At 37.7% G+C, this 27,463-nt stretch overlaps 1 protein-coding gene across 1 annotated transcript in view; it reads right to left on the bottom strand.

Annotated features, from left to right (window-relative positions):
• LOC112047988 (atrial natriuretic peptide-converting enzyme-like) overlaps window positions 1-27,463 on the bottom strand; it is an 88,922-nt gene that overhangs the window by 47,633 nt on the left and 13,826 nt on the right. The window contains exons 2-4 of the mRNA XM_052881650.1: window positions 26,603-26,706; window positions 5,305-5,392; window positions 255-456 (exon numbers count right to left, since the gene is read on the bottom strand). Coding sequence (XP_052737610.1) covers window positions 255-456; window positions 5,305-5,392; window positions 26,603-26,621 — 309 coding nt within the window. The 5' untranslated portion in view covers window positions 26,622-26,706. The remainder of the gene's footprint in view (window positions 1-254; window positions 457-5,304; window positions 5,393-26,602; window positions 26,707-27,463) is intronic.

Here is a 27,463-nt window from a genome sequence, read left to right as displayed (position 1 = left end):
ATGGGTAGGCCACATAGAAGAGCCTATGGACATTGGCGTCTGGTCTGGAAAGGCAATCCGGTACCGGAAAGTGCAGTGTTATTTTAACATTAACATTGACACTCCAGTAGGTGGACCGAGGACATCAAGCGAGTTGCACGGAACCGCTGGAAGCTGACAGCTCATGACTGTTGTGTTTGGAAGCCCATGCAAGAGGCCTTTGGCCAGCAGTGGGCGTCCATCGGCTGATAGTGATGATGATTAGTTCCACTTACCTTAGGAACAGTCCTGGGCGGCGCAAACCTCGAGGGCGGGCAGTAGGGCAGCGCGTCGGAGGGGCAGTACACGAAGCCGGCGCGCGGCTGGGCGGGCGCGCAGGCGGCGGTGGAGTGGCGGCGGGGGGTGCCGGCGCTGGGCCGCAGCAGCTCCATGATCTTCTCGCCGGGCGTCACCGCCAGGCTGCCGGCTCGACCGTACCTGCAACATTGGATACTGTAGCGAATCCCCGACTATATACTAGGTGCAACTGGACTGGCTGGACGTTAAAAAAGGGACAATATACCTACAGGTAAACACAATATAATTTAGATGTGTATGGGCTCTTCTTTTTTTATTATTCTTTTACAAATTAGCCCTTGACTACAATCTCACCTGATGGTAAGTGATGATGCAGTCTAAGATGGAAGCGGGCTAACTTGTTAGGAGGAGGATGAAAATCCACATCCCTTCTGGTTTCTACACGGTATCGAACCGGAACGCTAAATCGCTTGGGGATCGAGCCCAGGACCTCCGTTTTGTAAATCCACCGCGCATACCACTGCGCCACGGAGGCCGTCAAAAATATCACATCAAAAATGTCATCTGCACTTTTCAATCGACGAAAAACGGAGAGAATGTTAATAATTCGACGTGTATATTTTTTTTATGTACACACGTGTAACTTTTTACCCAGTAGTTCGCTTTTGATATTTTTTTAAATTAAAAAGGCTATATTTTGAATTAGGTATTATATTGTAATAGAGTAAATCAAAACCACAGCAGTACAATACAAATTTGGAAATAAAATTCCAATCTTTAGGGTAGGAAAGTGGGGATTAATTGATTGTTACCCATTAATTGTAAAGTAAAACCACGCATGACTTTTTACAATGTAGTTGATGATTCATTTTTATTAGATAGCCTTAAAATATACTGATATACTCATATAGTCTAATAATATGACACATACAAATAACGGGCCTTTCTAGTGGTAGAAAATTAACAAAATCGGTTCAGTAGATCTAGAGATTACCCCCTACAATACCAACACTTTTACCATTTTATAACACTCCCTCTGGGTATTCATTCCCTTCTGGGTATTGCTTGGAACTTGAAAAGATGGTGATAATATATAAGTTATGACATTCACAAACAACGTGGCTAGTGGTAAAAATGTTTCAAAATCGGTTATCATAAACGGATCCAGGGATTACCCCTTCAATATCGCAATTAAACACTTTATAATGTTTTAAAAAATGCCCGGCGGTTTCACCCACGTAGTTCCCTTTTCCGTGGGAATATGGACATATTTGATATTTACAATAACGTATCATGAAGAAATAACAAATATTTGAGAAAAGAAAATCTTTATGATAGATACGCCTTGAATTAATCACCGACTTGGCAGCTCCTCCAAGTGAGTAGAAAGAGGTAGAAAATATTATAATGTCATTTTTCCCTTTTTAGTTTCGTGCGTTAATAATTTGAAGTCGGTTGTATTTTTTTTTAATTAAATTACTTATTTAAGTTACCGATAAAAGTTGGTTCGAGTTAGTCTCATACTTTGACAAGATCTACAGTCTAATAATGTAGTCGGATTTTAGTGAATTTGAATTGAGCTAATTATTGTTTACGAACTTGTTTTTGTACAGTTTGTTTACAGACATTACAAGCATTAGTCACCATGATTAACAAAGGCACAATTAACCACTAAAGCCGATGGAGTAACAACAATAATGAGATGTCAACAGCCGCTCCTGGGAGCACATTGATGTGGCAGTAAGCAGCACAATACAATCCTCAGCTCACGTCTCCGCCGCGCGCCGCACAGATGCGTCATTAGCAGCTCACTAACAGCTCATTACCGCCATTGATTAGCTACTGGATTACGTTTATCTACAGACTACATCTCCTCAGTTACCTACATCACTTTGAAAGCGAGCTGTGAATAAATTACCTGAGTGGTAATTTATAAAATAACATGATTCGTTATTCATGCCTTTACATACTTTCTGATTTACATAATATCAATCCCAACATATATTATCACTTTTAAAATGCGAATGTGAATATGAATTTGTTAATCAAACCGAAATTCTAGGCTCCAGGCTTCAAAATTTTCCTTCTTAAAAAATACAGGAAAGGAATCTGGGTATTGCTTTGCATAGAGCACAAATGTCCATGTGGAAAAGCACCATGGTGCTTAGAGCACAAATGTCCACGTGGAAAAGAGGTAAGTAAATTTGGAATGGCTTTCATGCCAAAGGAGTGACGGTAGGCTATTTCGGCATGAGATGGAACCTGATGGATTGACGCTGGTTCCCTGGCAAATGGGGCGGGCCTTAATGATGATGGACGCTACATGCGTTAACATATTATCACCGTGTCATATCAGGGAGACAGAATCAAGACAAGCCTCAACAGAAAAAGCTGAAACCGGTAAGTGGCACAAGTATTCTTCAAGCTTCTCAGACTGAGAGTTACATATTTGTTCGTTATACCGTTGGGACCGAGACCCTTGGGCAGAGCCAAAAAAATTTTTGCGAATAATTTCACCGCGGGTAGTGGCCTTGACTGATGACAGAAAACTGGCTCATTTTATGCGCAAAAGATCAGCCTGGCTGTCCAGCGCGGAAATGCTTACAGTATTCTTGCCACCATTTTACGTGGGGATGGGTTATTAGAGTAAGTTAGCTTAAGTTCCTTATTGTATTCTTTCTCAATAAAAAAAAACTTGGAAAAAAATATACTTATTTTACAAATCCTTTTGGAAAACTATATCATAATCGAGTAACATAACCTATATTTTAGAGGATCTGGAAGTAATAAAGTATGATAACACGTGTCATCGACCCATTTAATTTAAAATAACGCGCAACCACGCAAAGCAGGGTAAAATAATATTAACACAGCTCCTAACATCACAATATTCCCGTTTGTAATTCAAATACGAGAACAAAAGCTGATTTCGCGGTAAATATTTGCTCGCGTTTAAAAATCTCATTTCTACGTAAAGCGAGTTGCCTAATCAGATAAGAGAGGCCTTTATATTCACAGAGCACCTTTGTACACAATTAATTAGGGGATGTTATAAGGCTTTATACTCGTATTTTGAGAAAAATCTCCGTCTCATCTCAGGTCTACCGCCCTGTGTGACCCAAAAGTAGCGGTCGGTAGTGAAATTTTATTTGAAATTATACTATCAGAATTTTTGTAACACAGCAAAATGACGATGAATGATAAAAGTTACGAGTTATGCTTGCTAGGTCTGTGCGACCCTGAATTTCAATTTGATACTTTTGTAAAAACTATTATTATTTCGTTTCACTAATCTATTAATAAGAATGCTGAGGGCGTAACCAAGATATTATATTAAAAAATGTTGATAATAATAATCTTTGTTTATTATTTTTAAATCTATTAAAACGTACATGAATTTATAATTTGCTTAAAAACTAAACATTTGCATAAAAACTAAGCATTGATTAAACGTAGGCGTCAAGATCCGCAGTGTATGCATAGGACGCATCGCATCAAACGGATTTTAGTATTCTCTTTGTAGAAAGTCATACATGTGCGTCCATTGATCCGCATCATACGGATCGCATCGAACGGATTTTATCCACAGTAAAATTAATTAAGCTTCACTTACGTCAATTTTTTTTTTTGAGATTTGGTTTCTTAGGTCTTTAAAAATTAGTAAATTCAAGACAGTCTGACGCAAAATTCAAATGTGAAGAAATTACAAAAAAAATGCTCTCGTGCCTGGGTGGGTATGACAGACCCTACCAGGAGTTCCGAGGGATAAGTAGGTATAAATATAATAACAATGTAGAACTTCGTGTTTTAAATAGTGTAAACGGTTACATTTAATTTAATTTGAGCATGTGGAAGTAAATGAGCTGAAGTTGCATATGAGCAAGTTAGCGCGACATTGCACATTAAAAGCACAAATTTGTCACAAAACGGGTGATTCGCGAAGACTAATCACCAAACTTGTGTGTGAAATATCGTTAAGATATGAAGTTGGGAGCGAGTGCAGTTTCGGCTGCATACTCCACGAGCTAACTCGAGCACGGTTTGCCTGCGAGCGGGCGTATATCTATCCTAAAGCTGGTACACTCTTGAGCAATAACAATATGGAGGGTAACGAGAAACTTTTTATTAATTGCCTAGTAGACGCCGCGCGGTTTCACCCACATGGTACCCGTTTCCGTAGGAAAACCGGGATAAAATATATATAGGCCTATAGCCTTCCTTGATAAATGGGCTATCTAACACTGAAAGAATTTTTCAAATCGGACCAGTAGTTCCTGATATTAGCGCGTTCAAACAAACAAACAAACAAACTCTTCAGCTTTTTAATATTAGTATAGATTATGAAACACGGCTAAAACTCACGTGATACAACGTCGTGATACAAGAAAATATCCTTTATCTTCCAGTATTTTGTAGCCTTCCATGCTTAGCGATGAGGACAAGGAATTAGAATGGTGGAGAATATAAATAGATAGTGGTTCTTGCAACGCGGCGCGATCCAAACGATCAGTTTTGATCAGCTCATGTCTAAGGGCCCCGTACGGGTTCGAAATGTTTCGGGCATATCCGAGGTTATATCACGTGAGTTTTAGCCGTGTTTCATAGTCAATTAATGTGAATAACACTCACGATAGTTTAAATTCTAAGAAATATTTTATTGAGAACAAATTAAAAGTCCAACTTCGTTCGCGTGGAATTTTGTTTTTTTTAGGTTTAGGTTATATAACTCGTCTATAAAAAACATTGGTAGAAAATGTTTTACGTTTTATATAAATATTAATAACATGATGTGATAAACCAAATCGTGGTGTACCGGACGCATCGCATCAAACGGATTTTTTATTTTACGGTAGATAAAATCCGTTCGATGCGATCCGTACGATGCGCATCAGTGGAGGTACTCGTATGACTTTCTAACCAAAAAATATTAAAATCTACACGGATTTTAATATTTTTTGTATAGAAATGCGATGCAATCGATTCATATGATGCGGATCAGTGGACACTGCCGTGAGAAGCGATAGTTACCGGCCCCTGACGGAGTCTGCGTCATGTTCCTCTGCGGCGTCGGGCTGCAGGTGCATCCCGCCGTGGGACCACGTCACTGACAGCCAGTCTGCAACAATCAACACACCATCATCAGTATCAGTCATCAGCCTGACATATTGGCACTACTCAAAGAAGTAATAAAAGTAATCAGGTACCTATGTCTTCGAGAAACGACAGTGTTACACCCATAGACTTACGAGTCGGTACAAGATGGTTACACCACTGAATTCCCAACTCCGGGTTGCCAATTTCATGAAATAAAGAGAAGCCGAATAACTTTGTGTATATTGTATAATATCTTATATTCAATAATCTTAGGTATGTTATAATATCCAACACCATAAGCATATATTGAGGCCCATAGCCAAGCATGATAAACTCTGAAAATGGGATGAAAACACACCCGTACTTGTTATTAATATAATTAAAAAAGAAACTAGTAAACAATTTAATAAATTAATAAACGCAAATCCATTTAGGTATATCGTAATTAATCGCCAAAATTCCGTATCGCAAATTGTATGCGTGCAAAACGGAGGTCTTCGCAAACTGGTCGCTAACTTTGTTAATCAATTATACACCTGGAATCTGTTGGTGACTTTAAAAATTTACCGCCATTAAGTTGAGGCGGAGTTCCGCTACACTAGTTGTGAACTTGCAAACGTTTGCTCGCCACACTGTGAACATTACCATTACTAACTACTAACTAGTGTAACTATGTCGAAGTTAGTAGTTCATCGTCATCATATCAGTAGCACTGTTCTGAAACGATGTTGTACGAGTAACGACAGTGTGATTATGTTTGTTTCTCTCTATAGTATCGTGTTTAATAGAGATAGAGACAAATTCGATACCAAAGCGTTAAGCTATTGAAGTTGTTGTTGACTCTTATCAGCAGAATCTGCCTTATGAACCGGTAATAGGCAACAAACGCTGACTGTTTGGTGACCTCAGCTGAGGCACATCAGCATTGTACCACCTTGGCGTTCCGACATTAAGGGATACATCAGAAAAAATAATAAAATATTTCATTGCCTGAAATATCACCTCGGAAATTGCACTTTTACAGCTTGAAGAATTATTGGAAAAAAAGCAAGTCTGTCAAGGGTATGAAGCAAAAAAGTTGCGCATTTTATCCTTATCTGCCGATTTATATTACCAAACCTGTCATACCATAGCTCGAGATCGGTGGATAGTAATTGGAAACTAACCTTATCAGGCAATGATCAGATGAGCCTAGTGGAGCTGATACTGACATGGATAAACGGTCTAGGTCGGTAGTCAGCACTAAGTCAAGACAGTTGGGTGTACCATCGACGTCAGGGATCCTTGTCGCTTCTTGGACCAGTTGAGAAAGGCATATTGACAACTAGCGGATGCCGGCGACTCAGTTCGTGTGAAATTTTTTTTTCACATATCCGCGAAACCATGGATTGAAAATTCACGAAGCAAACGGGGCAATATGTATAAAGCTATATGTAAATCCAACTAAATATCTTCATTCAAAATTTCAGCCAAATCGGTTCAGTTGTTGCGTCGTAAAATAGTCAACACACGAGCTTTTGCCTTTATAATATTAGTGTAATATTGTGTGTACAATTGGGCTATAGCGGTGTAATAACCCATAGGAATCTAACATAATAATACTGTGGGGTCGGAAGGGCGTCAGTATATATTACTGGTCGGACCACTTAATGGCCGGTTTTGGATTTCGATCACAGGTAGGATATTATGTGGTCGCATTGATTTACTGTAATAGGTCACTCGTAGAATTAAAGCCTTAATAGCTAGAGATTTTCATATTTAGATTAAGCTATTTACAATATTGTAGTCACATGAGTTTTTAAGAATTAGCCGATCTATTCTGGGACGTCCTGGGAAGTGATGCGACAAAGTGTTTTTGTATGTACTCGTATCAGGTTCGTTTCGATGAATAACATTCCTTCAGTGATACACATAAATACACTGCCTTTCAACTGCACTGTTAAACGTCTGTCTGTACAGAGTAGACGACTTTTCTAATTAAACTCCGTAATTGCGTACCATACCTACTCATTGTAAGATCATGAGATGAGACGAGCTTTCAGCTTTTATAAGCTGACAAAGGTCTAGTTTTCACAGGCTCATGGAACGTAGAAAAATGCGTACTTCGTAGTAATGTAACCGACCGCCGACGGTGCGGAGAACAAAACGCTTCACCTGTTAAACCTGGAGCGAGCCATGAGACACAGCGTTTTCATTATATTTGTTGGAAATAATCAGTCTGAGCAGGATATGACGTCACTCGACTATCTCGTGTTGCCTCGTCTCGACGCTAGGTGGCGCTGGTTGTTTTCGTGCAGAGTGGAAGTGGTGGGGCGGAGGCGACTGGTGGGGGGCGTCGCTCGACGTACGATCGGTTGCACTGTTCTGGTAATGGTCAATTCACCAACATTTCTCATAGAGTAATTATTATGAGTTAGGCACAAAGAATCTCTCTTTGTCTCAAGTAGTGAATTCTGTTTTGTTTTGGTTACATTTTTATTTAATTAAGTTGTCCTGACAAATATTGTGAATCATAACCTTTGTTCGACATTATAGCTTGGCAACTTAGTTCGTAACACTCCCGATGTAGCGATGAATGAAAAACCCACGGCTGATGCACGTCACTTCCTTGCACGCACGATTTTACCCCCGCGCAGTCTTTCCGTCCGTCGCCCGCATATCATTATCGACGAACTTGCCAGTCTATAGATTTCTTACTTTAGTAATCCACTTCTGAGTCTGCTAAAAGTTTGCTATTACCTATATTTTTAACAAGCCATATCTCATTTACAGTATCGTGTTACACAGAGAGAGATACAGAAGAATTTGAAGCTTACACTGTCAAAGAAGAAAAACATCAAATCAAGTCCGTCAAGTAAGAAAAACATCTATCCTAATTTTTTTAAATACGTCGAAAATGGATCACCATTGTAACCTTTGTACAGCGGTATGGCAGGGCCGGCAACTGTTTGACGAGCAAGACTCCGACCCTTTCGCAACCGCACTTCGTCTGTGTCTTGCAATAAGAATCGCCCACTTCTAGATAACACGTTTCCATTAATCTTCTTCGGGCCCACTAGGGTTTACATCCTATACCGTACTCACAGGACCCAATAGTAAATTGTGAAGTGCTGGTTCTGACTCAAGTTCACAATTTAAGGTCAATTACTCATTACAATGCGATTAAAATAAATTTTAAAAGTACCTACTCTGAGAACAGAAATGCTTTGAGAACAGAGACTCCTTTACGCTGCGACTAATGAAGCGATTTGAATGAAATTTGGAATGGTTTCCGTGGGATTTGTGAAAAACTGAATTCCACGCGGACGAAGTTGCGGGCGTCCGCTAGTACTTCATAAAATAAAACGAAAATTTATTTTATATACAAATTTGTTAAATAAAATGTCAGCTGGATAATTTTAATACAAGTAGGTATACAAATAATTACTAATAATAATTTTTCGAGTAACAGAACTATACACAATTAAAAGTACAATAATTAGATTTATTTGCTTGCCTTATCAACAATTGAATAACGTAATGCAGTGACATCAGTCGTCAAACTAATTTAAATTTCCTCCGGCGCGGTCATTTCAGTTTTACGTCCAATAAAAACTTCGGCACTGGTCGCAAAGTTTCAAAGACAAATTGCGAAATTAATAAAACTAATATCGGGACTGTCCGCGTGGCGCAGCGCGCGTGGTCGCCGTCCGACCCTCGTCAAATAGCATCTGTCCGCCGTGAGCACTTTGCATAATTTAATCATATATGACGTGAATACGCAAAAAGCTTGTAAATAACCCAAACTAACCCTTTACCCCACATATTTCATATGGCCAGTTTACATTATTGCAAACTTTCTATAATTCTCACTTAACGGTGATCCTTGTACCAAATAAAACGGGATGCCTTCTATTGGAACTAATCGAAAGTTATTCGATGACTCTATAGTTGAAAAATGTGGCATAATGGACAATCTCATAGGCTGCAAGGCCTCAACTCTGAAAGGGATTAAAAGAACAAGATCAATGGAGAAAGTTTCACCCACGGTCTCAATGCAGAGCCTCCTTGCCCAAGTGGGCAAGGAGGCTCTGCATTGAGACCGGTACCCCCCACCCGATTATATTGGAGAAGATGTCGCACCACGACGGAGATAATAAACAGCCAATTCTGATATTGATTTACGCTAATCGGTATCTACGAGTATATCATACATCGGATAGCAGATTGAAGTCTTCAGTCGTGATCATTACAATTAGCATCATCAGTCTGATGTCTGTTCATGGTGTATGATCAGTCAGAGAATAGGCTTTTTAATAGATTATCAGTCTCATACATTATCAGTGTAAGCCCACCAACCCACACTGAGGTAGTGTTGTTGGTTTTAAGCTTGAAATTCTGGTCCACACCTTTAAATAATTTGATAATAAGAATCGGCCAACATACGACGTGAATACTCAGAAAGATTGTAAATAACCCGAAGTAACCCTTTCCCCTCCAATTTCTTCTGAACAAAGTTTTGCTGATCGCAACGTGAATATTGAGTGGCTTTCGAGTGAAATGTAACGTTTGAATATACCCGTATTTTCCCGAACCAGAAGAATGATGAACTAGATGAGTAAGGATGAAGTGAAAAAAGTTACGCGTGTCCACTGTCCGTCCATACATAAAAAAATACACTTTGATTTGATAACTTTCTCTCCGTTTAACGTCAGTTGAAAATACAGCTGGGTTACGATGCACAAACATATATTTAGGGTTCAGTAGGTACATCAAGCCGAGCCATGATAGTGTGGGTTCGAATCCGGTCTCAAACGGTGAAGGAAAAACATCGTGAGGAAACCTGCATACCTACCAGAGAATTTTCTTAATTCTCTGCGTGTGTGAAGTCTGTCAATCCGCATTGGACCAGCGTGGTAGACTAACCCCTCTCATTCTGAGAGGAGACTCGAGCTCAGCAGTGAGCCAAATATTGGTTGATAACGAGGTACATCAAGAGAAAAAACAAAAAACTTATCTATAGAATGTAGTTGGTGTTCTGTCTGCGTTTCTGTCAAATTAAAGCTAATACGAAATACTCAGGTCTTCAATCCCTTGGTGCATTAAAAAAAGAATTGTCTTTTTAAGCGCCGTCAAAAGATAAAGTTACTTAATTAATACTCGTAATACAAAGGTTTATTTCCGTATCATAAATTTTGGAAAGATGACTCTGATAAAGGTTAAATTGAAATCTCAGTCACATCTCAGAAATTTAAGCAAAATTTTATTTTTTTAAATTTGAGCAAAAGGGTAATGTATATGAAAAAACCATCGTAAATTCTAATCCAATATTATACTTTAATCGTGAACACATTTTGTAAGCTGTAGACGTGATCAATGGCCTCGAATGAGGCCGCAAATATAAATTGGCGCATTTTATAATACCTTAGTATTTTTTCATTTGTACGTAACACTCAGTAGGTATGCGAGGAAAAGCAACACGTAGCCATTAATGCTTTCGTCAATAGTTTGAAAATGTTTCGTAATAGTTATTTATGCCACTGTCATGTAATGGCTAATTACGTGCAGTGACATACAGTAATTTTTCTACGACCATGATAAAATAAATAAAAGTATTAACAAAACTTAAACTTGATAAATACTATATAGTTGGCGTTGAGAATGGCTTTTTAATTTTGTATCACCGTGGCCTCCTAGATATAGTCTTGGAGTGACCTTCTGGATATCGTATCTTAGAAGAAAGCTTGAATTCTTTAAAAACTGAACTATGTAGCACGGTTTCCTCGTGTGGTAACGAACATTATCAAACGACCTGTAGGAATAGCTAATATGGTTTGAGGTTTTATATTGAGTAGATTACGAATGGAAGTAGAAAAAGTATATTTTAAAAAACTTTGTATGGAGAATACTTTTTTAAATAACATTTAATGTAGGCATTTCCAGGGCCACATCTGAAGGCAGTGTTTATTTCACAACATTGTACTCGCGCTATCTCGCGATCTCGAGCTGCCTCTCGCAGAGGCTGTTGGAACTTTTCCAAATTCTGCTTTTGATATGCGGAAAATTGTTTAGAGCACCGAAAATACTGGAATCCAAAAAAATAATAAAACCTATAGGAACTACTTCATAGAGCAACTAGTATAATTAACTACCCGATAAACTATATATCTTATGATTGAACTCTCACTTCCTACCAACAAGTTGAGAATTATTACTGAAAACTTAGAACAAAAATCAGCTTAGTATTTCATACACCTAGGACTCGAACACTGGACGTGATCAGAAGCTATGTAGACTAACTACTAGACCAATAAGTCAGTTCATCTATATACTAGTATACTAATATTATAAAGAAGAAAGATTTGATTGTTTCTTTGTATTGAATAGGCTGCGAAACTACTAAACCGATTTTTAAAGTTCTTTCACTGTTGGGAGGCTACACTATTCCCGGGTGGTATAGACTATATTTCATCCCCGTGTTCCTACGGGAATGAAAACTACGCAGGTAAAACCATGTGGTGTCTGCTTGTACATTAATTTCGTTGTGCGTCAAAAAAGGTCTCAGTAGAAAGGGATCGTAGAAAGTAACGTCATTTTCAATAGTCGTGTAAAAGTCAGGGAGCCTTAGCTAAGTGGCACGTCGATTCTCTTTCCACGAACGATAATGCATCAAAAATTAAAAAATAGATGGGAATGACATTCACTATCGACAGATCACGTGATCAAATTGTTGATCGTATCTGTCATTCCAATACATTTTGTTAAATTTCGAAAGTTGTTTGCAGAAAGAGAATCGTAGATCGGACTGCATAGTTCAGAGCAGTTAACAGTCAACCCAATGATTGACTATTTACCAGAAGCAGTAGAGTCCGATCGAAACTGGTTTTCTGGCCGAAACTGAAACCAAATATATGGCTTAGGCTTCAGTTTCGGCCGAAACCGAAACTGAAACTCAAGTGGTAAAGTAATACTAAGTATTGGTATTTTGAAATCTTATTAATTAATACTGTGTTTTGTATTTGTACTTAGAAGAATAAAAACAATCAGTTTCATCAAACTTATCCTCTACAGAATGTTCGCGTCAGGTGATAAAGATTTGTTGCAACATACATTGCTATCTGAACGGCGCATGAAAATTTCCGAATAGGGCCGCCAGCGTCCGCCAAAGCGTTTCCGCGACACACGAAGTTAGGCGAGCGTGCACGACTACTAGTACTTCCGAAACCGAAATTGCCACCAAAACTTCATTTTTGGCCGAAACTCGGCTGAAACCGAAACCGAACTTTCGGTCGGACACTAAGTCGGTGCGAGCATACGTCGGACTCATTTGGCTAATAACTTTTTGGTTTTGGGCTAACATGGCTAAAGATTTTTGTAAAGTACGAACGCAATTTATATAATGTCTTGTATTCTGACCAAATAGAAATGTTATTCTTTTCGCTTTCATTTGTTTTATCCATTTACTATATAAAGCAATCTTTAAGTAATGTTTTTCTATACTATTATGTGCAAGTAAGTGTATAACTCAATCTGTAAGTAATGTATTTTTACACTATTATGTGCAACAAAAGAATTAAGAATTACTTGATTGAATTCTTTAGAAATAAAAAGATACAACTGATAACATTGACTTTTATTTTTTATCTTGTATCATTCTTCGATTTTATTTATTTAGAAAAGTACAGCAGCCACAAGAGACACTTTTACAAGCAGAAAGATAGACTGAAGCGTTTCGCATGTACGGAAATGAGACGGCCGGTTATCACAAAAATGGCTCCCGTTTTCGAATTCCATTTTCATGAAAATTCCCCGGGAGATTTTCATTCGTCTGGGAATTTTTAATTTCAGTAACTTTTTATCGAGTCACCGCATGTTTTTGAGTTTTATCACGTATTTGTAGGTTTGTGTTTCCAAATCTAATCCAAACGCCAATCAATCGTTTTAGTATGAAACATAATATTAAGAGAATATATATTTTTTTCTTAAATAAGTATTAGTTATGTATTATAACTATTACTAACTAGTGGACGCCCGCAACTCCGTCCGCGTGGAAGTCAATGAAACTTTCAACCCCTATTTCACTTTAGGGGTTGAATTTTATTCATTGATTTTTGTTCTTTTGTAAGAGACTTTCGAGAAGATAAGGTCACTAACCACCACAAAGCACTAATAAGGACCATGGATTTTTTTGAAATCAAACGATACCTAACTCCATTTCAAATTTCAACCACATTCATTCAGTAGTGTTATCGCCACGTTGCAACGACTTGCAGTACGAACGGCTTCAGTGTGCTCGTGGCGTTCGAGCTGTCCACATCAAAGATTACAGTGTATTATTGGAAACATCTCTTGTTGTGTAATTCTTTATGGGTTACTTAGGATAGGCGGGGAGAGTGACTTGAGTGGAAAGGGGGAGTGTTTGTTAACAGTTAAAGGCGCCTTTAACCCTACAGTAACCGTTCACAAGTGCGTGATTTCACTCAAGGTCATTCTCAGCCATTTTGGTTACAGTTTGATTTGTTAATTAAGTTGTCCTGACAAATGTTCTGAAACCTTTGTTCGACATTAGTTTTCTTATTTATGTAATCATTTCAGAGTCTGCTCAAAGTAGTTTTTTTACGTCAAAGAGTATCAAACCTCCATAGGTACAGACATCCATACATCCAGAGGAGCGTAAAAGTACGACAAGAGTCTATTAATTATTGCAGAATCCAAACGTGTTATAAAAATATTCGTTCAACAAAGATGTTTTTAAAAACGTTTCCATTATGTGTCGTATTTCATTTCACGGGCCAAGTCCAAGACGCGCGACGCTTCGTCACGGCGTTGCTCCATCGCTCCATCGCTACGTTGCGACTTCGCTCCATCGTTCCATGGACACACAAAGAGCCTTAAACATTTCCGTGCTTTTGAATACCAAATGGAATATCATATCTGGAGTGCGCACTATAATGTCACCAAAGACTAAACTGAAACGATAGATGGGCAAAAACTTTAATAGTGAATACTTTATTTTACATTTTGTTGGAATGAGAATTACAGCTACCGTCGTCTTGTGTCGAGAGTTTTTAAAATTTTAGGGATTTTTTGGACGTCATTATGTTATTAAATTCGGATAGAGTAAAACTTTATATATCATTTGTATTATTAGGGTCAAAATGAAAAGCTGTGTAGGTATATCACATAACATAATTAAAAAGCTTAATTTTTAAAATTGTTCATCAGAAGGAAGCTCTTACAAGTACAACTTATTTTAAATAGTTACATCTGTTCGTTTTTCATGATTTTATTACTAATAATGAATGTAAGAAGAACTGCATATTTCACATTTCATCATTATCGTTATTATTATCAAACCATATTCGAGTTACTGCTGAGCTCAAGTTGTTAAGCCAATCGAGAGGTTAAGCCAATAGTCCACCACGCTGGCACAATGTGGATTGGAAAACTTCACACACGTAAAGAATTAAGAAAATTTTCTGGTATGCAGGTTTTCTCACGATGTTTTCCTTCACCGTTATTTAATTTCTTAAAATGCACATTTCACATTTAATAAGTAACAAATATTATAATTTATCACATGTGTAGGTGAAAGATGATCCTTAATGTATGTGATGTTGTTGTCTGAATTCTCCTCTCAAAACTTCTTCATAACTCATAGCCTAGCTACACATTATAGGTTGCTCCGTCTATACTTTTCCGTATGCTGTATGATTTTACTAACGCTTTACTTTAATCCATCTTTTATATAAACGCCTGAATACACACGCGACTGAACTGGACTGTCCTCTTCGCTAGCTATTGCACGCGACTCTCAGTCAACGAAACTGGTTAACTTGAAATTTAGAAGCGAATCCAAATTTATCTAGATAGATTATTAATAAATTGACATTCAATAATGTAGAACTGTTATCACGACAACAATGAGAACTGCTTTTTCTTATTGTTTTACATTAACAGTCAGATAGTCTTGTTCACATGTGCCATTTTCTCTCCTTAAAATATGGTTAAAGTTTCATTAGATTCGGAATCGAATGTCGGTAGTTTTTGTCAGATTAGGAATATCTTAAATAGTTTTGGAGTTATAAGTCAAAAACCGAACCCCTTTTTTTATTTTTCGTTAATTTGTTCACAATTTTTGCAATTTTTGCGAGCGGCCCACCTCAACCATATTTTTAGGAGACGGAGATTTTTTTTTACTTAAGTTGCACATGTGAATATTTGTTATAATATTTGTATGGATAATATTATTAACAATTACTGCATTACGGCATATTCATGTTGATAATTGGATATTATCGTATTTCCCTTTAATAATCATCTGAAATTCCAACTGAATATTAGGTAGCATTATGTTTCCCGGTATAACATTTCCAGTACCTTCCCTCAGCAAGCAGGCGCCGGCTTACTCTTACAATCGGATTTTCTCTCGAATGACTGAGAGCAATAGAACCATATCTTTAGTGTATAACATATTACATACAAATCTTAGATTTGTATAAAAACTAGTAGACCCCCGCGTCGTAGGAATAACATATGGCCTATGTTACTTGCTGATAAAGCTTTAAATAAGTAAAATTATACTGATGTCAAAAATGCAATCAGTAAAAATTGTAGGCGTAGGGTATGATAAAACGGGAGAAGTTACTCCATTTTTACAGCGATATTACTGTAAGGGCTGGATTAAAGAGGTCTAAGGGCGGACGAAGTCGCGGGCGTCCGCTAGTATTATATTAAAATATAAGTTATTAAAAAATATATATTATGTGAGTACCTATAAAGTAGATTCAATTCACACATGGGCATTGACATACATTTTTTATCTCATTAGACTTTATTGATTATATCTAATAACGAACAAACATCTGGCATTTTTTAAGGCTACAGCCTTAGATATCTATAAACGAAAATGATTTAAATAAAAATGAAAAAAAAAACCATTTTTACACAAAGGCCTACATTACAAGCTCCTTTGAAACGTTCGCTCGTATTTTTTCGTATTGTTGCGACGGTGGAAATTTCTATATTCGTTAATTTAGTCGGAAAGCTACGAGGGTTCTAAAGCTTACTTCGAAGTACGAGTACACGTATTCACACTTTTACTAATCCCTACTCCTATGTATACTTCATACCTACTCTATAGTCTTTTGGGATATAGTATAAACTACTATATACTAGCCGAGCCGGAGCCGTGATAGCCCAGTGGATATGACCTGTGCCTCCAATTCCGGATGGCGTGGGTTCGAACCCGGTCCGGGGCATGCACCTCGGACTTTTCGGAGTTGTGTGCATTTTAAGAAATTAAATATCACGTGGCTCATAGGGTGAAGGAAAAACATCGTGAGGAAACCTGCATACCAGAGAATTTTCTTAATTTTCTGCGTGCGTGAAGTCTGCAAATCCGCATTGGACAACGTGGTGGACTATTGGCCTAACCCCACTCATTCTAAGAGGAGACTCGAGCTTAGCAGTAAGCCGAATATTGGTTGATAATGATGATGATTAAGATGAATGATGATGACTAAATACTAAATAGCTACATCTTTAAGGAAAGAGACCTAGCTAAGCGTAGGTATATTTCTATAGAAATGGCATAAAAATCAATTAAGTGTAGTGAACTGGTTTTATACGGTTTCTCGTATTCTAAGCTTGGAGTGGGTCATAGGTTTCTTCTTTATATCAATCGTAAATTGATCGTGTTGAACAGTGTAAAGTAGACTAAAAGTGACGACAAAATTGACACCACAGTTTTTTGTAGCATCTCTTAACATTACTTTGTGGGTGTCGTGTCTTAATTTTGATTGTTTTTGCCGTTTTTAGGTTTTTTTATTAAGTAAAATATAGAATTTACAAAAAAGTAAATTACACGGATATTCATAAAAATCACTGACTTAATCTACAATTTTTCTGCAAAGTAACAACAAAGATAAAAGGAAATTTTAAAATAACAGAGGCGGCTTCCTTGGAAGAAGACTTACTTAAAATTGAGATATAAGAGTGTGAAATAAATATGTGAAAAATAGAATTCAATGGTGAAAAGTGATAGAAGAGGTCAAAGGGTTAGGAAGTAAGTAAAGTAAGAAATTGGACGTAAGCAAATAAGTAACGTAAAGAAAACAAAATCCTATACGCAGACGTAGTCGCAGCCGTCTGCTAGTACACGCACTCGTATCTATACAGAATGGTATTATAGTTCTGAATGTAGGGAATGCCCCAAACTCGCTTAGTTTAGTTCCGCAAGAACATTCAACATCAATGTTTGAGTTAGCGAACTGACGCAATTAAGATAGATCCGTTGCTTGTTACTTAGTCTGTGCAGAAAACCGCAGCTTAGCAAGCGTACAGTTCGAACATCATTTCAGAACTTGAACAATGCTTTATTTTCTAATAATTGTTGCTGGAATAAGCAAACGGTGTTAAGAATAGTGTTGAAACTGTAAAAGCCTATTCAAAATATTTAAGAAAATCAAAATGTTAGACATTTATTTTACTCAGCTTATAGTTTGGGCTAGTAGTATATGAATCGGAAATTGATCTTAGAATTCCAGGATTGGAAGTCGGCTACGTAATTTTAGAGGCACTGCAACCGCACCTATCATCACTGTGTGTCTACTTCAAATTAAAGTTTGGCGATCGTGTGTAGAAAACTCTTCCTGTTTCTGTTTCCTCTTTTTCTTCCTCTTCCTTAACTGCACTTAACTGCTTCACTTTGCAAGACATGCAAGGAACACGTCTTGTCATGCATTACATTGAGCTTGGCAACCTGAAGCATAGCTGTTGTGTGTTTTTTTATGCAATATAGGCTAGCGCTTGACTACAATTAAGCCGTAAGCATTAATGCGGTCTAAGTTGTAGCGCGCTTACCTAGAAGATGCCTGTTCACTCTTGATTTGAAGATGTTAAAATTAGAAGTGTCAGGAAACACAATTGTTAGGTATGCGACTTCATAGGTCACACTCAATACACAATACTCTTCAGATCTGAACAGTCCCTCGCAGTTTGGCTCACGTTGCTGTGCATAAACGAGCTCATGGCTAAGGATCTTATATTACCCAGTATGAATTTGAAACAAGTCAGGTACACTACCAGGGGCGTAGCTACCGTATCAGCGAATCTATGATACGGGGCCTCCGGACAGGGGCGCCTTACGTGTGAAAGCAAAAATTGGTAAAATGTAATCCACAATGTCACTTAATCTGGTTATTCCCGGAAAAAAAAAATCATATATAAACTGCCTATTCAAAAAATTGCAATATTTTTTCCCGGGTTAAGCCATGCATTTCAAAAATGGAAACATCCTACCTATAGGTTGTCACTGTCACATTTATATTAAGCAAGCATTTTTGTTTCTTTTGTGAGAAATCTTTACTCTGGGCCCCCCAACTAATTTTGATACAGGGTCCCTCCAAGGCACGCTACGCCATTGTATACCTACTGTACTGTATGTAGGACGTCAAGTACATAGTATAAGCTTTATGTATTTTTATTATTATATTATGGATAAAAGATCTTGTTTATTGAGTATTCCCAAAAAATAAATGCGAAAAAAAACTCGCCGAAAATAATGAAATCCCCGCGAGCAGCTCAGCAGACACTAAGTATAATATTCCTAATTAGCTGCAAAATAGCGATGATAAGGCTGAGCCCTTTATCAGTTCGCCTCAGGGAGCCGACGCCGGCGCTCGACGAGTTAAAAACAGTCCCTGAGTTAAGAACAGTCTTACTTTATCATACACAAACTGACGCTGCGCGGTTTCACCCGCGTGATTCTCATTCCCGTAGGAATACGGAGATAATATATAACTTATAGCCTTCCTCGATAAATGCACTATCTAACACTGAAATAATTTTTCAAATCGGACCAGTTATTCCGCAAGTGCGAGATTAGAGCGTTCGACCAAACAAACAAATTCTTCGGCTTTATAATATTAGTATAGATGGAGATGTTGCTTATTATCTATATGATATTATGCGGCTTAAGTGTCTGTGTACTAGCCAATGAGGTGAAGTCGGCACGGCATTCAAACAGTAATATTATAAACGCGAAAGTTTGTAAGGTTGTATGGATGTTTGTTATTCAGTACTCTATTAAGGAAAAACTACTCAACCGATTTTGCTACATTTGAAATGTATAATTGGATTATACCCTAGATTACCATAGATACATTTTACGTCGGAAAAATCCATGTTTGCCGCGGGATTTATGGAAAACTGATTTTTCCGCTCCGAACAAACAGTTCACGGAACTACAGTAGGTCGTACAAATGGACACATTAAATCCCTCTGACCAGTTTTGTTTACTCAGATATCAGAGGCGAGCCCCAAGCCATGCGCTCACTGACAATACGGCTAATCCACTTACATCGGCGTCCCGCTGAGTGCGATTCAATTTATTTGCATTCGGTGGAAATGCAATACCTTAACGAACTGACTGTATAATTGTGTAATGGCGCTGATACCGCAAAATAAGATAAAAGCTACTACTTACTTCAATATAATCTTTATTTCCGTAATAGCCGACTAATATGTTGTACTATGCTGTGCTATGGAAACATACAATAGTGAATATACTCGTGACATTTGCGTATTTTTGATGTAAGAAAAGTAGGTTAATTTTATATTTATTAAAAACAAGGCTTTTATAACATTTCTTACTGATTAATGTCAATTTTAAATGCTAAATATTAATAGAAAGCCAATATTTAATTTCAAATTGTTATCTACCGTCTGAGACCGGAATACAATATTTTGACAATAATTATGGGCACGAGACGAAGGTAAAAGATAGGTATCAATTATGTCAAAGATTGCACCCAACATTTCTAATTGTGTTCAGTAGCAACCACGGCAATAAATAAAGTCTTTGCGCCCCGCACACAGTCATTAATTTCAATATTATAAGTTAAGGTTGCCTTTATTACATTAGTTTTAATACATCGTTGCTAAATACAGACCTCACGAAGCTAAGTTACTCGCAACTGGGGATGATTTTTTATATGATGCCAAAGAGAATACAAAAAAATACGCTTTATTTATAAGTGACCTGTTATCTCCGGTAGTATAAGCTACCACAATCTTCTCCATACTCGTAGTGACCTACCATACCTTGACCTATAATGGTAATGGATGGGGTGACAAAATTTTCTTTATAGTTATAAGTTTCTACATTTTGATTGTAAATCGTCATTATTTTGTTCTTTTTGTACAATTTTTAAAAAAATGTTTAATAAAATTTCAAACTGAACATTAAATTTACGAGGTTCCAAACGCGACTTGGCACAAGAAGGATAAGTTAACTAATAAATAAATAAATATACTTAAACAATACACATCACTATCTAGCCCCAAAGTAAACATACAGAGTAGCTTGTGTTATGGGTAGTAAGATAGTTGATATTATAATATTCATATGCATTTATATACTACATATAAATACTTATACAATGTATAAATACACACAGACACTGGAAAACACCCATGCTCATCACAGAAATATTTTCCAGTTGTGGGAATCGAACCCACGACCGTGGATGCAGAAAGCAGGGTCACTACCCACTGCGCCACGCGGCCGTCAAGTCAACTAACTCAGCCAGGATATTTTACTCTAACCATGTTACAATATTGTCATAAACTAAATACCAAGTAGTGCAATATTATATTTCCTAACTTCATTATTTTCAAACGATGAAAGTATAGTCCTCACACTTTTCATCTTCATTAGTCTACTTCAATATAATTAATTTTGATTTTCAGACTCTCGTCTCATTCTCGTCTCATTCAAAAGCATAATAGTCTTGCACACCAGCTGGTCAGTTTGTACACAAGTATGAGGTTAGTGGAGAGTGTAGTTACGAGTAGTTTAGTTCATAGTTCACAGAGACCGCTGTTTGCGGCGGTCGGCGGAGCGCGCTCCGTCGCATCCAGCGTGTTTGAGCCCGCCAGCTTTGTGCAGTCGGTGCAGTTTGTGCAGTTAGCCGCTCGTGTGCTTCCTACTTACATGTTTCCGGTATTTAACCGGAGACTCGAGGGATTTACGTCTAAACAGTTGGAAGTTAAATCTGCTATGTAGCTATTTGCATTACTGCCAACATTAGTAACCGTTATATGTTTCTTATAGATAGAAGGCTTTTTGTGGGGGAAGAATTACCCTAGTAATCCCTTCTTATATATTACTAGCGGACGCCCGCGACTTCGTCCGCGTAAATTTCGATGTCAACTTTACTACTAACCCTACCCAACCCTACCCAACCCCTACATCTACCCTACCCCTACCCCCACCCTACCCCTACCCTACCCCAAACCTACCCCTACCCTACCCCTACCTTACCTACACCCTACCCCCATCCTACCCCTACCCTCCCCGTACCGTATCCCTTTCCTACCCCTATCCCTATCTCACGCCTATCCTACCCCTACCCTACCACTTTCCTATCCTACCCGTACCTCTACCCTACCCCTACTCTACCTCTACCCCTACCCTACCACTACCCTAAACCCGGCCCTAAACCTACCCTACCTCTACACTACCCCTACGCTTCCCTACCCGTACCTTACACTACCCTGTAACTTCTCTATCTTACTCCTACCCTTAGCAAAATCGGTCCAGTCCTTCGAGAGTGATGGTATGACCAAGAGAAATAGAGACTTCTATGCTAATAATATAAAGAGGTAAAGTTCGTGTGGTTGTAGGAGGTAATCTCTGGATCTACTGGACCGATTTGAAAAATTGTTTTACCAATAGAAAGCTACGTTATTTGCGAGTGTTATAGGCTATGTTTGATCCCCATATTCACACGGGAACGGGAACTACGTAAATTAAAGCGCCGGGCGTCATATAGCGGAATTTCTGCGTCTTTTAGAAATTTTGTATTATCTCCCAAACTATTTGAGTAATTAACATACTGTAAAGGGCAAATCTTATCTCCATAATATCCTTGTGATTATTAAAGAGTTTATTTTAATAAGGATTAAAGTTTAGTTGTATAAATAATGACGTAAACCTAAGTATATAAAATTAATAATTTTTAAAACACAAAAGGTACTATATCTGCTAATATATAGAAGATAGATATATGGTGTCGCGGACTTTTTTGTAGAACTTTTAAAGATACATAAAGTCTCCATACATTAATTTAAATTTTACACAATAGTTAAGGCAGCGCATGCGAATAAGTCTGTTTAAAAGGATTTTCAGCCCGACCTGTATGACAAAAACTGTGATAACTCGGCTAATATATATGTTACCAATATAAAATATAGCCTATAGCACTCCCCGATAATGTAGCATTCTACTGGTGAAAGAATTTTTAAAATCGGACCAGTAGTTCCGAAGATTACCCCATTTAAAAAATGTGACAAACTTACAAACTTACAAACTTTACCTCTTTATAATATTAGTATAGATATCCCAGAGTTTGTCTGTTGGCATGGTATAATATCTCGGATATCTCTCGGACTATATTGAAATAACAACATAAACTGTGTGTAAAGTAAAAGAATTTTAGCACAGCAGAAACGCATTCTTATATTATTTAAAACTAGCGGACGCCCGCGACTTCGTCCGCGTGGAATTCCATGGGCTTTTCCTGAATGCAAAGTAGCCTATGTGTTAATCCAGAGTAAAATGTATATGTTCACACAACAGCGACTTTAAAACGCAATGCTTTTTTTCGAGCAGTTGGGTGTTTGAAATAGACTTTCATTTATCTTTATACTATATTTGGACGCTTTTTAACGTCCGTTAAAAAATCTCTCGTGCGAATGAGGGATAGGTTCTCTTCACGCGTCACCATAGATTTACGATTTGATACACGTCACTATGAAAGTCACGCGAGTTCAGAGCATTTTCAATATTCAAAAAGTTTTCACTTCAAAACCAGAGTGTAAATATTTTATTTTGTTAAACTACAACGCCATACATCATTATCAACCGATGAACGTCCACTGCGGGATAATAACCACTCTCCCAATTTGAACACCCAGACAGGGTCCCATTTCGAACAACTCTTTTATTTCGGGATAAAAAAAATAGCAAAACTCAATTCAACAGCAGTCGTGACAATCAGTTAAATGAATTCCAGCGACACTAACAAAGCGCTAATCCGACGGATGCGCGCCATTTGTCAGATTGCTTGGGAGAGCAACAACACGTCGTGTAATGGACTCCTTAATATAATTAAACTCAAACTAGAACTCAAAAAGGACTTGAAATGGACCAACGTCATCCTAATAGCTTTAACTTTTAACGTAAACAGACGGGTGTATAAGTTTGACGTGTCTGTGTGTGTCTGTCGTAATAACCGGTTATAATTAGATTTATAATTATTATATTGCTACATTATATGCCACACATCACAATTATTGTAGAACAATATCCTGCAATATGTTGCATAAAATGGCGCCAGCTCAGCATATGGTATATGCTCCCCATAAGCAAAGACCATACGGAGCTGATTTTCAGCTAGGACTCCGTTCCAAGTGCCACCACGCAAACAGGCAACCCATATTAAAACTTATAACTAGTTAAAATAATAATAAAAGAGAAAGAAATAAATATAAAATTAAACTACGTTATTTAATTCACAATCAAATTAATTCCCAAGTTTAAATTTACTACCTAATAATTAAAAAAGAAAATTACTTATACTATATTACACATTATATTATAATATAACCTACTTATTTTATCTGCTCATATACGTTACACGTATAAATAATATTTGCGTAACGGAGTATGTAAATGACCCTCTAAACGCGCCAGTAGGGTGAGGAGGAACCCGAAGTTGATTTCAGCAGCTGCGACACACGGTGTCATCATCAGCCGCCCAAATGTAGTTTAATAATAAAGAACAAAGATACAGTGGTTTACCTTCACTCCAAAAAGTAAACATGCCAAATATAACTTTCTTCTAGTTCACATCTTTAAAAAACTATAATTGTTTAAAAATAGAGTATTATTATTTTTTTAATATATTTTATGATTATAATACCTTTATCGTGGATCTCTCTATCTATCTAATTGATGAAAACTTCGTTCGTTGCGTCGTTTAAAAGTTCTAAGTATACAAACGCGAAAAGCGAGTTTTTTTTATACTTACTATCTGTAATAATTATACTTACATAATTTATTTCTACAATTGAGGTTGTTGATATGAAAGTAAATGAAACTTTTTCTCGTTTAATATGAAAAGATTCTGCGTTCGCGACTATTTTATGGGATTAATAATGCAACGTCATAAAGTAAGATGGCCGCCGTAACAACGCCGTAAGTAACGGCTGCAATCTAGCTTAACCTCTTTCTTTTTCACTGGCGTACTAAAGGTTAGCGCCCACCGTCTGGATACCTTCATTAAAAGCCAGTGTCAAATAGAATTTTAATTTATTTATTTTGTCAACAATATCTGTTTGTGAACATCGCATCTCGCAAGGCTTCCAATTTCGTCGTGGCCACAGTCCATGCGAATAGCTCAAAATATATTAAAATCTAATCACGTGTGCGACGCTTGGCAGACACAGAGTAAAGGTCTAATAGACCAAGTGCCATCGACAGCCAGACATTTGTCATTTTATAAGAGCTGAATGTTGTCAGCTCATGCTGCTACCATGCGCAAGATGTTAGTCCACGCGCAGTATATGGTTCCGCAGTTGTAGGTCACCAAAGCCAACTTAGAATAGTGTTTTTAGTTGGTGGACTAAAGCTCTTTAAATTTTAATTTCTACTCAATCGTGACTTTTTCATTTCATTACATATAATACTACCTCTACGAATTTTTCACGTAACCGCTTATGACTTAGTGAAAAATTAATTAAATGTACCTATTTAAGTGCCAGATTAGACTAATTTTAATATCTCTATAAAACTATTTAAAACCTTAACGTGAATCATTCGCCATTTTCCACAGAAAAGTTTATGGACGTGTACCTTTACGTTTATTCTCCACATATACAATAACAGAGAATGCCGTGTTCAAATTACTTTTCTCAGACATGCATTCTTCTTTCCATATTAACCAGGGCAACAAACTCGTTAGTGAATCTCAAATATACAGGATGTTTTGCTTGCATCTTCAAAATTTTTGTAATCTAACGAAAAGTACTCCCTTTACTGGAGTTAATTGTTGTTGCTGTTTAGATGAATGTGTGATGAACTTAAAACATATACAAGTACAAGTTATTCTACACATAATATCTCGGATGGTTTTAAGGCGGTATCGTGCCGGAACGCTAAATTGCTTAGTGGTACGTATTTGCTGATGAACTCAGCCGAGACCTCATCATATCAGCCGATGGACGTCCACTGCAGGACATAGGCCTTTTGTAAGGACTTCCAAACATCACGATACTGAGCCACCTGCATCCAGCGAATCCCAGCGACTTGCTTGATGGCGTCAGTTCACCTGGTTAGGGGTCGACCAACACTGCGCTTACTAGTGCGGGGTCGCCATTCCAGCACTTTGGGACCCCAACGTCCATCGGCTCTTCAAACTATGTGCCCCGCCCATTGCCACTTCAGCTTCGCAACTCGTTGAGCTATGTCGGTGACTTTCGTTCTTCTGCGGATCTCCTCATTCCTGATTCGATCACGCAGAGATACTCCTAGCATAGCTCGTTCCATCGCTCGCTGTGTGACTCTGAGCCTTCTTATGAGGCCCATAGTTAACGACTAAGTCTCGAAACTATAGGTCATCACTGGCAACACGCAATGTTCGAAGACTTTTGTTTTCAGGCACCGAGGAATTTCGAACGAAAAGATTTCGCGAAGTTTCCAGAATGCAGCCTAGCCGAGTTGGATTCGGCGGTTCACCTCTTTCGGCTCGGCTCGGTAGGTAGGTCCAATTTGAACAGTAAGTATGGAAAGCCTTACCCTATTAAGAAAATGACGCTTTGCAATATATATGTATGCAAGGATTAAGTTTTACGAAGTGCTGCCTTGAGTCTATCAACCTTAAGTACTGTTGCATCGGCAACTATACCATAACACAGGAATGTTGCTTGACAACAGAAATAAGCATAGTGTTAGAAAGAGTCTTAATTAAAAGTTCTACCTAAATATACACAAAGACACTACAATACTCTAGAGTGTGGAAGAAGAAAGGCAATAAAGAAAAGTTTATTTAAGATGCACATCATAGAGAAGAAAAAAACAATAATAGTAGGCAATGCATTTTATATGTGTGGCACAATTTGAAATAAACGTCTTCTTTTCTTCGAATACAAATAAATGGAGCATCCTGTACATGGAGTTCGTACGTACCCTTAAAAGTGGCCATCATGTCTCGGCCCCGGTGCTGGGGCGGCGGGCGACGGGGGCGGGGGCTTATTGCTCGCTCGCCCTGAACATCGCGGTTACGCGTTCACCTGCCACAAGTGACAACATGTACTTTATACAACATATTCAAACTTGCTCAAACATACTGCTGCGTTGTTCCCGATGTAAACGTGTTTGACTTCGGATTATTAACAAATGGTTCAAATCGTGGAAGCTAGGAAATATTCACAGATTAAAGAATAATAGGCAGATAGAGCGCACGGAACACGACGGTGACGTTGCCGTCCCAAACACAAAATTCAAATACGAATACATTCTCGAGTCAATATGACACGAAACGTCACATCAGTAACTTTCAATATTATTCAAGAAAAATGTCTTGATGTTTTTAAAATATTTTAAAACCTGTTCACAAAAACTAAATAAATAAGATGGAGATTTTTTTTATTGGCAATTTATGATCATTATATTAATTTACGTAATTGTTGTTAGTGTTCAATTATGAAATTCTGTATATGCGGATGTCAAGGAGGCATGACGTTTGTTTTTTAAGGATTTCAACGGTTTCACCGCGCTGCTTGTAAAGACTCATTCTGGACGATCTTTATTCTGTGGAAATATTATGTATTTTTTCCTAAAATTCTCAGTAGCAAGCCGGAGTTAAAGTTTATGGTACATCCCTTTGGAAATCTCGCTAAGCCTCCGGTGTCGATCATTATCAATGACAGTTGATAGTGGTCGATACAAAGCCTGTTATTATTTAGTCTAGGCCCACCAATCTACATTGGAGAAGCGAGGTCTATGCTTGAAATCCCCTCTGCGCTGGAGATGTTCAAAAAAGTAAAT

This window comes from Bicyclus anynana, chromosome 1, assembly GCF_947172395.1.
Source record: "Bicyclus anynana chromosome 1, ilBicAnyn1.1, whole genome shotgun sequence".
NCBI lineage: Eukaryota > Metazoa > Arthropoda > Insecta > Lepidoptera > Nymphalidae > Bicyclus > Bicyclus anynana.
The sequence above is the reverse complement of the archived record's forward strand: the minus strand, read 5'-3'. Positions and strand labels throughout refer to the sequence as shown.